General features: G+C 43.2%; 1 protein-coding gene across 5 annotated transcripts in view; it reads right to left on the reverse strand.

Annotated features, from left to right (window-relative positions):
• TRIM55 (tripartite motif containing 55) overlaps positions 1-10,764 on the reverse strand; it is a 45,285-nt gene that overhangs the window by 12,630 nt on the left and 21,891 nt on the right. The window contains exons 5-10 of one of the 5 annotated variants that reach the window (XM_010848473.1): positions 10,136-10,369; positions 9,770-9,792; positions 9,543-9,667; positions 7,791-8,032; positions 6,224-6,476; positions 2,796-4,706 (exon numbers count right to left, since the gene is read on the reverse strand). In XM_010848473.1, the coding sequence (XP_010846775.1) occupies positions 4,660-4,706; positions 6,224-6,476; positions 7,791-8,032; positions 9,543-9,667; positions 9,770-9,792; positions 10,136-10,369 (924 nt within the window). In that variant the 3' untranslated portion in view covers positions 2,796-4,659. Of the gene's footprint in view, positions 1-2,795; positions 4,864-6,188; positions 6,477-7,790; positions 8,033-9,542; positions 9,668-9,769; positions 9,793-10,135; positions 10,370-10,764 lie in introns of those variants that run through there. The other 4 variants (XM_010848472.1, XM_010848475.1, XM_010848471.1 and 1 more) reach the window with 4 other exon arrangements.

Here is a 10,764-nt window from a genome sequence, read left to right on the forward strand (position 1 = left end):
TGATAAAACAAGTACACAGGAAATCAATGAGGATATAATGAACCTGAACAACACTCACTGACCTGATGGACATTCATAGAACATTCCACCAGCAACAACAGAAAATACCCGGTTTTCAACTGCACATGGAACATTCACCAAGTTAGCTTAGTACATTTTAAAGATCTGGAAGCATATAGACAATATTCTCTCTCCACAATGAAATCAAACCAAAAATCAAACAGAAAGAAATCTGGAAAATCGTAATTACGGCTGATTCATGTCGTATGGCAGAAACAAGGCAACACTGTAAAGCAATTATCCTCCAATTAAAAAAGAAATCTGGAAAACCTCCATACAATGGAATACTACTCGGGAATATAAAGAAATGAGCTACTGATACATGTAACCAAATGGATGACTCAAGAACGATATGCCAAGTGAGAAAACCAGTCACAAAAGCCTATATATTGGATGTTTTCAGCTATATGATCTTCTAGAACTGGTGAAACTATAACGACCAGCAAAATAGCAGCTGGGATGCCAGAAGGAGATTACCCGCAAAGGTACATGAGGATAGAGATACTCTATAGCTTCACTGTGGCCTGTAGCCACATAATGCTACATACCTGTCAAAACCTACTGAACCTTACAATCAAAATAGGTAAATTTTTAAAAATCACACTATTTTTCATCTCTTCATTCATCTAATCTTCTATGACTACATTTACTGTGTACATTCTAAGTCCTTTGTTCTACTGGGCAATGAGGTCTAAGCACCAGTAGGTAGACTTCAGACCTGGATTTTATGGGGTTTATGGAATCTGAAAGGGTAATCACAGCTGTGTAAACATTCAGCCAAATTGGTGTCCAGGAGATGTGGAGATAGTCTGGGAATTAGGGATTTGTGTAATAGCTTCAAGGCAAGAAATACATTTGGGGAAATGCAGTGGGCTATGTGAATCTATTATTACAGTTGCCAGAATGATTTGTCAGGCCTAAATTCATAACCCTCCCAATGAAAACATCCTGAAACAATTTACAAGATTCTTAGTACCAGATTTTTCGCTCTCTAATGTTGTGCAAATAGATGAATCCTTTCATCAAGTAGTTGTTTCATTTTCTTCATGAGAAAACTGAGGCTCAAAGAAATTAAGTGCCCAGAGTTGCGACTGAACTGAAGTTCTTCCTCTTGATTTCACAGATCTTTCCTGAGCCCCAGGCCATAGCACAGTTTCTACCCAACTTGCTCGTCTATTTTCAGACTTGAGGAATGCGCGGTGGAAAGTGGATATTCTAATCTTGCAACTACAAATAGCTATGATATGGTAAAAGCTTTCAGGGTCCCTGACAACTACTGCTTCGTGCTCTGGTGAAATATGTGAGCTGTGGTTCTTTACAGAGGCAGAAATGGCAGAGATTTTAATGTCAAAAACCCCATCTTCACAGCAGCTGGCTCTCTGAATGCATGTGTATATGTGTGGTGGCAGCGGGGCTGGGGTCCTCTGACCTTGAGGCAGCTGCCAGGGTCCAGCTCGAGTGTCAGCCAGAGCAGCTGCCAAGTTAATCTACCAAGCAGGGAGACATTTCTCTGGACATCCCTGTTCCCATCAAGTGGTTTGGACAAATTTCTCCAACCACAGTCACTAAGCCTCACTGGGAAGGGCGAAGGGTAATGTGGAGGGGCTTTCATTGCTGCTGCTGCTGCTTCTGGGAAAATCTAATTGCCACACATTCCCGATATAAAACCCAGTTGTCCTGGTGGGTGTGGGGGTGGAACCTGTGCTAACCCTCAGGTGTAGTTAGCATATAAGCAGTGTAGGAAGAGGAGGACAATGGAGGAAGCAGAGTGGACCAGGAAATCTCCCTGGAGATGAGGCTCACAGGAGCTGCTTTTCAAGCACAGCCGCCTGATCACAGTGCACTCCCCACTTATTATTGCCCTGTCTTCTGAGGTTGACTGGGGCATGGTGCAGTTTCTTAAAAAAATATTTAAAAATTAACACAGGAAGTAGATCAGATATAACTGCCACCAAACTCTTTGTGTTGACTGAGTGTACAACAGGCAGGGTCTAAAAGGGTGGGAACTTTAAGGGTTGATTTTGCAGCTGAAGACCAGCTAATGTATAGGACCTTTGCACAGTGGGACACAGGCCTGAATTCAAACCTTGCTGAGCAGTTAGTTTTCTTGGAGAACCAAGGTGGAGAAGGCAACAGTGTGCCTCTGATCTAACAAAGAGCAGAATCCCGGGTCACCACCAATGCAGAGAGCCAGCGTCTGGTTTTTGCCATCACGTTTCTAACACATAATCTTCCCATGTCATTAGGTGGAGAGAATGTACATGCTACGGCATCAGAAATCACAGACAGCAAGAACAGGGTAGTTTTCACTGTGTGAATGGCCCCGAGGCAAACATCAGGAAACATCTTCCTTCTTAAATGGATTATGGTTCTGCTGATGGGGCTCAAGTGAGTTTACAGATTAGCAAGTGAGCCTGAGATGCTTCTGTCATTCTAAGGCCACCTCATTTCCCAGGATGGGTTAAGAGAGGTAAGACCACCAGTGAATCAAGGAGAACCTGCGTGTCACATCCTAAATGTTCACGGAAAGACTAACCAAGTGTGAAATTCTACAAGCTAACCTTGCATTGCATGCCTGGTCACTCAGTCATATCTGACTCTTTGTGACCCCATGGACTGTAGCCTGCCAGGCTCCTCTGTCCAAGCAATTTTCCAGGCAAGAATACTGGAGCGCGTTGCCATTTCCTACTCCAGGGGAACTTCCCAACCCAGGGATCGAACCTGGGTCTCCTGCATTGCAGGCAGATTCTTTACCCTCTGAGCCACCAAGGAAGCCTTGTTTATCCCACAATATAATTAAATAAGAGCTGTAACCACCTTATATAGAGCCTGTTTAAATATACCAATTTATATACCTTTATCTAAATTCCGCCAACTTCTATACCTTTAAGTTTAGTTTCAATAAGGAAATTGCATTAGACAAATATCTAGTGAGTTGAGTTCTGAGGCAGTGAAGGTGAATCAGGCCTGCAAAACCTTCAGAGGGATGGGGAATCTGATGCTGTGGTGAGGTCTCTATTAATCTGTCCATACCTCCTTTCAGGCAGGGATCAAAGAGTGGTCCTCCATCATAAACAGGTGTCCTTCTCTAAGTGAAAGGCTCTTTCTCAAACACCAAGAACTACCCAAGATTCTTGGCAGTAGTGAAAGTCAATTCACCATACCCTCCACCCACAACCCCACCCCCCTGCCTCACCCTCACGACAGGCATGTGAATGACAGCATCCATGACAGGGGCTCCAATGGACAGCAGACAAGAAGCATGACTTCCCCCGCAGCCTCAGAGAAGCGTTACAAGGACATATGGCAACAAAATCCCAAACCTGAACTCTCAGAATATAAACTTAACTCTTCAGACAATTATTCAGATCCACAATTATTCAGGACATTCCAATTATGCACGGACTATTCTCTCCCTCCTCATTTGCCCCACTGAGCCCATCGCTGATAACTTCCTCCCCCTGTTGTTCATCACAAATGACAGGAGGAGGAGTTATGCCCTTGAGCTGACCAAGACACTCAGAACATTCTAGAATACACAGGTTATGGCTGACTATTAGACACTGGGGTAGGTGCCACTCACACCCAGTTATAGACATAGCAGGGACCCATGGGGAGCCTACTGCCATCACTGAGTAGACAGCTAATGAGGCAGAAAGGAGCTATGAGGGGAACTTCCAAGAGAGTCAGTGTCAACCCGGAAAAGTCAGCGAGCCAGAAATAGCTGAGCCCTTTCAGCTCTAGTCACCCTGGATCACTTCTGAGCCACAGGCACAGGGAGCTGGGTCTCAGGTCCAGCAGCGTCATTTACTCAAAAGTATGTGGGGTTTAAATCTTTAAATATGATTCATGAAGCTGATAATATTCAAAAGGTTACGAAAGGAGTAAGATGATTAGTCCCTAAACCCCTTAACAGTCATCAAGAAAAGGCTTGACTATGAGACAACATACCAAAAATAATATACTGTTGGCTTTATGACTTTTCTTTGGTTCTAATTTGTTATAGCCAGTAGATTGAACATTGGCCCTCTGGCTCCTTATTCATTCAGATCTCACTTGGCCAAAATGCCCCCTATGTGACTGCGCCTGGGCTCCCCTCTCTTAGGAGAGACACTGTGGACTCTGAGGGTGCAGAGAGAACCAGAAGTCACCTGGTCCACCTGCCCACCAAAGCAGTTACCTGCCCACCTGGGCACCTCTCTGGTGAGGCAGATGATAGGCTGCTACTGAACTGATGGAAACCTGCATAGTCCTGTATGAGGCCTTAGCTGGTCATCCATCTAAGAGCAGACTACTCATAGCATTCTGGACACCTTTGGAAAATGGCCTCCTCAAATGGCTATTCTGCCTGGAGAATCCCATGGACAGAGGAGCCTGGTGGGCTACAGTCCATGGGGTCGCAAAGAGTCGGACAGGACTGAGTGACTAACACTTTCAGTGGCTATTATGGAGGGTCCACTCCCACTGGATTACTGAATAATTGCCCAATGAGTCTCGTTCTGAGTCAGGATCCCCTTCCATGCAGGATTAGATGACGGAGTGATTCTCTTCAGGAAGGGGCTGTGAGGCCACGAGTAGTGCTTGGAAACTTGGGTCTTTTTAGATTGGCAGAGCCTCAGAATTGGGGGAGAAATTCATCTCTGGGCCTACAGAAGAGAAACATTATTGAAGAGCTACATGAGATGTTAGTCAAGGGAAAAGAAAAGATTTCCTACCCATTAAAGTAAAAATCAAGCATTGAATCTGACGCCAGATGTAGTGAAGTACAAGAAAAGCCAAAAGTGCTAGGCAGATTCCTAACTCCTGTGAGAAAACAAGAAGAAAGCTTCACTGATATTATCACAAATAATATTTTCATCTTCATTCAGATGGATTTTTCATTTTCATTTCGATTGTGCTCCTATCTTGGGTTATTGTATTACTGTCTTTCTGCCTGATTCAATGTCCACTAAGTATGTAAGGAATCCCATAAACTTTCTAGAAATAAACTTTCCATCCGTCTTTTAGAAAACTTTCTACTCCACTTTTTTTACAACCTAAAATAACCCTCAAAGATTTCCTCACACAAACATATCTTTTTTGTCATTTTTCATTCGTGAAAATAAATACATGGCACGAAAGCAGTCCATCTTTGAATTTTCCAAAAATCATTTCCATTTATTACCTCATGGAAATCGAGGTTCACTTGAGCAGATAGTTAAAACAGTAAGAATTTTATGATTTTTGAAAAAATGCTGTTTGTTGTTGAAATCACCTGATAACCCAGGAGCACGGAACTCGAGCATATTTTTTCCGCCAGCCCCTGTCTGGGCAACACCCACACGTCATTTAAGAATACTCATGGGTATGGAGTAACCATGAACATTCTTCTTTGTGAAGAAATTGTAGAAGATTTCTTCTATGGAATCTTTGAGCCATGCAAACATCTAGCCCAGTGTTAGGAAGAACTTCAAACTTATATTTTGATAAGAAAAAAAAAAAAAGTATTAAATGACCCCTTAAAAAATTCCAAAGGAGGGAAGTCTGTGCTTTTCTGCTCCCAGCAGCACATGCGTAGGAAGCACTGGTTTAATAAAGCCAACACTATCTTTGTCCAGCCTTCACCAGCACGCTCCCAAAACCAAAACCCAAGAATCAGAGGTTATTTTCCAGAGCCGACATAGAACTTGACTCAAACGTGCCTGCTAGGTGTTGGGAACGACACAGAAGCAAGTGATTAGTCTTTGGAAGCTCAGAGAGGACGCAGAAAAGGCCCAACAAGGGCCAGTGGCCAGTGCAGAGGAGGACCAGGGATGCCAGGCAGTCGAGGACCAGGGATGCCAGGCAGTCACTGCAGACAAGCAGCTTTCACCTGCATGCCTAGGGGCCAGGCCCGCTTGCACTCCCGCCCCTGGGCAACCAGGTGTGAAGTCTCCACGCATGGGCAGAGTAAAGTCAAATTGGTGTCTCTTTCACTTCATGTCAGGCTTAGAAAAAAAAGCCAACTTGGGACAGATGAGTCGTTCCCCTTATCCCCCAGGCCCCAGGTTCTGTCCGCCCCTTCAGAAGCCCTTCCTCCTTGCTGTCATCCCAGCAGGACCAGGCGGCGCAGGGAGCATTCAGACCCCAGAGCATTCATTGACACTAACCTGAGAAGTAGCTGCAGGTGAGCTAGCATCTTTACCACTCACTGCTGCCCTCTCCCTGGCTGCGGCTTCCGCCCCTTCAGCCTTCCGCGCATGAACATCCTTGGAACCTGAAGGCCCTACGCGCGCGAGACTTCCGCTCCCTGGGGCGGAAGGTGGGTTGGCGGTGGATTTCCGGGTCTGGCCTTTATACCAACTAGGGTAAAGCAAGGGCTCCGCAGTGTCCGTTGCTGCTGGGACTGGAGTTTCAGACTCTGTGGTCTGCTGGGAGCCAGTGGGCACCACCTCCCCCTTCACAGGATGGATAAATTCAAAAGCAAAAAAAGAGAAAAGCAGTGGATTTTAGTTCCCTTTAGGTTTGCAAAGGAATAGCTCTCTGTGTGTGGGCCCGATCTAGTGCGTGTTTCAGCTCAGCCCACCCTCCACAAGGGCTCAGGCCAAGGAATGCAGTCAGCATTCTTGTCTCAGCGTCTATTTGTGCCCCTTCGTCTTTCCTGGGCTTGTCTCACTAGACTGTGGCCTTGGTCAGGTAGATAGCAGAAGCCTAAAACAAAGTTTGCTTATAAAGTAGCAGATAATGGAAGAAAGGGCAAACTATTGACCAGAATTAATTTTGTATATTATACGTGGGTCCCCCAAAACCTCTTTTCTCAACCCCCAAATTGAAATCTAATTGATCAAACCCAACTGTCATTTAATTATCATACCCATTTCGATTTCAGTGCAATTGGTACACCCAGAATTTCAAGATTCCAGGAATTATAGTCTTTTAGCCTAGTTTCCTATGGAGACAGAGCATAAGATATAATTCCATCTCTTGAGTTCCCTCTTTGCAGTTTTGTTTCTATTGATAATTCCAATCCACATTGAAACCAGGACTTTTTTTTTTTTTGATAAGTCTTCATTGCCCACAAGCTCAACGGGTTGGGACTGTCAAAGGTGTCGTGAAGTCAGTACAGACGCTTGACAACCAAACAGTGACATCTTAGAAAACATAAAGTCAGCCACAGGACAACCACAGACAGTGTCTGCGATGAGCTAATTTCCTAAGAAATTTTTAAAAACAATTCTATCAACACATTATCTCATCAAATAACAGAGACATAGGAAACCTCAGCTTCCTTTATTTGCCCATTGACCAAAAGCTATAGTTCTGTTTCAGGGTAAGCAACAGGGACATAAACTAGCATGGTTTCTCTATTTAGTTTCATATTACCTACAGAAAATTCAAAATTCTGAAAATATAACCATTTTTATCTCTCAGCCTATACCCTGTATCTATACTAAGTCAATGCCATGCTCTCAGCTCTCTATGAATTCACATGTTAACACACACATACACAATTGCCATAGATTGCCTCAGATTTGAGGGTGGGAAAATTATGTGAAATTGAGTCTTGCCAACCGGTTATAACCACAAAGACCCTGCTGAGTGCCCTAGAAGACTTTCTCCCTGACACTGTGATGGCCCTAAAATCTCGTGTCCTCCATATACAAACGCCTGGCGTGGCGTTTCCTTTACTTGAGGTAGAATAAATGGTTTGAGCTGCTCAGCAAGGAGGCACACCTGCGTGTCCTGCAAGAGGAAACTCATAACTGAGTTACCTGTGTCACCGGGGCTTCCATAGCAGGTAGCAGGGCTGGAGGGGGGTCCGGAGAGGGAACTGGGGGTGCCTCAGGGGCAGCCTGGAGCTCCAAGGTCGGTGGAGAGGGCTCCAAGCCTTTCTCTGGACTTTGATCTCCCCCTGATGACTCAGTCTGGACGTCTTCCGCCTCTTCCACTTCTACTCCCTCTTCTTCACCTTCTCCTTCTCCCTCTTCTCCCTCTTCTTCTTCGTCTTCATCCTCTGATAATGTAATGCGTTTTCATATTGTTATAATTACCATTGCGGCCATGAAAAACATGACTGGCCAATATTTGTAGCTCAGATTAAGGTCAGGGCTACGGAAATCCTCTCCATCAGACACTCGACAACAGCAGGGGGCTTGCACTTCCAGTTAAATGTGGACATGATGCTGTGCAAGTGGTCCCAGTCATCACCACCCTGCTTGCTCCCCTCCCCAGTACAAAGTGTGGTCCTCTCGACCACCGTGCACCATCCGCCTCACCCCCAGAGCCTGTTCCCATATCCATCATGCTCTGTCACATCTGCCAGTTCCTGGAGGGCTGGGACTGTCACTTACTTTTTTCTGTCAAATTAAATGGAAAAGCAAATCTCTTCCTTATGTCAGAAGACACACAAAACCCTGGTCCTATTTAATTTCTCACCTCCTTTGTTCAGTGAAGGATGATTTTTGCCACAGTTAATGCCATGACTCTTTGAAACCCACTGATCTGATTTTTTTTTTTGGGGGGGGGTGCTGTCTTCAATGTGGTTTATTTAAAATTAATTTTTATTGGAGTATAGCTGCTTTATAATGTTGTATTAATTTCTGCTGTACAGCAAAGTGAATCAGCCATAAGTATACATATATCCCCTCTTGTTTGGATTTCCTTCCCATTTAGGTCACCACAGAGTGCTGAGTTGAGCTCCCTGCATACAGTAGGTTCTCAGCTACCTATCTTATACATAGTATCAGTACTATAACCCACTGATTTTAATATTTCCTCAGGCAATATTAATGATAGACAATATTAAGTAATTTTTAAAGAACATCCATCCTGAAGATTTACTTCTAAAGTTATGTCTGTGGACACTGATATAAATCCATGGCATTACAGTGGTCTAGCCAAGGAGCCCTATCATCTAACTGAGCTTCTCTTTTCAACTATCTCATCTGGATCAGTTTCCAAGAATGGGATTTCTGGGCCAGATGAGAAGGATGTGTTTGTAACTCATTGAGTACATCTGATCACATAGCCTCAGTTTTATTTCCAGGTGTGACATACTCTATGACTCACTCTATGACTCACTCACTTTTCTTGTCCTCTAATATTTAAGTGAAAGTGCTAATGGTACAGTATCTAAATCCAAGTGTCTTCCATGTTTTATTTTTATCTCATCCTTAACCGTACAGCTGATGATACTTTACATCATTATCATAATGGCTAACACATTGTGTACGGTTGAAGTTGAGATATTAGCATCACCATCAATTATTAAATATTTGATGAACCAGAGTTAATGCTCTATAACTGAATGATAACAAGCACTGTGATGGGCAAAGCTAAATAAACAACATCCACAAACTGTTTGATTCTGTCAAGAAATACAGCTTCATGTTGGATTATGATCCTTGTGAAGTCGTCAACATCCATTATGGAGATGATCCTGAATCCCCCTTTCCTCCCACCAAAACCTTCTTCCACGGTCACACACCTGCAGTTTTGGGCAAATGGTCACAAGAATAACAAACCTCTGTAAAAATCAATTTCACGTATTATTTTTTCTTCTCTATTGAGGTTGACTGTGAAGTGGTTCATGTTCTCATAATCATGTTCTATTTTCTCCATCTGAAATGCCTTTGATGCTTCAGAAATTCTGCAAAAAGACAAGTTCCCACTTTCTGTTACTGTGTAAAGTTTGATGGCATTGGGTAAAAATGAAAGATATACTTTTTTTCAAAAAATGAAAATTACTTACTTTTGTAACAGGGTTTTGGCATTCTGTGGAAGCAAACAAAAGACAAGCCTACTTAAATTGTTTTCATCAAAGATGTGTTGAAATTGAATTCTTTCCTTTGCTGTCTCTTAAACATCTCATAGCTTAGTTTTTAAATGCTGTAAATAACTACCGTTTTCTATACCAGATCCCTCTTATATTTAAGCAACTCCATGGTTCCTTAAATATATGCTTATGAAATAGTTTAAACAGATGGAGAGATAAACACATATATTTTAGTTGAGAAGATAGATCTAAGTGAGATGTACAGAAAATATTGAAAATTCAATGACAGTCCTTCAGCACCCACCGTCTTGGTTTGTTTCCTCTGGGGCCAGAGGTACTTACCTGCAGAAACACTGCCATTTCTGGCTCATCCATGAACTGTATCCCTGATTCAACCAACTTTGACACATTCTCCAAATGGTCAGAATACTTTTTGATGAGAGCACGGACATGTTCCAACTTCTCCTCTTGAGTTCGGGTGATGACTTGGGTCATTTCATTCTTCCTCTCCTCCAAGATGCCATACAGGTAATCAAACTTCTCACAGAGTTCCTGTTTCTGTTTTCTGCAGCATTCCTGTTGGGTTAGCTAATGTTAGTGTTCAAAGAGTGTCTGGAGAAATTACATGGGCATTTCAGGAGAAAAGAAACTTTACTTATGTAGGATACTTTTTTTCTTTCCCCTCAGGCTATCCTTTCGGTATACATACCTACTGTGTTCACGTGTTGAAAATCCCATTTTTATTATACTTGCTGCTTAAGACTCTCCCCAGTCAATCAAATTGGCCAAGTGGATGGATGATTTTGTTTTCCTTTTGATGAGTCATACAGCTTGCAGGATCTGAGTTCCCTGAGCAGGAACTGGACCCCGGGTAGGACAGTGAAAATGCTGAATCCTAACCACTAGACTGCCAGGAAACCCCCTGGATTATTTTTCAATCTTGTGTTTTGTAAGTGGAGAATTTCATAGAC

This window comes from Bison bison, unplaced genomic scaffold, assembly GCF_000754665.1.
Source record: "Bison bison bison isolate TAMUID 2011002044 unplaced genomic scaffold, Bison_UMD1.0 scf7180017864267, whole genome shotgun sequence".
Lineage (NCBI taxonomy): Eukaryota > Metazoa > Chordata > Mammalia > Artiodactyla > Bovidae > Bison > Bison bison.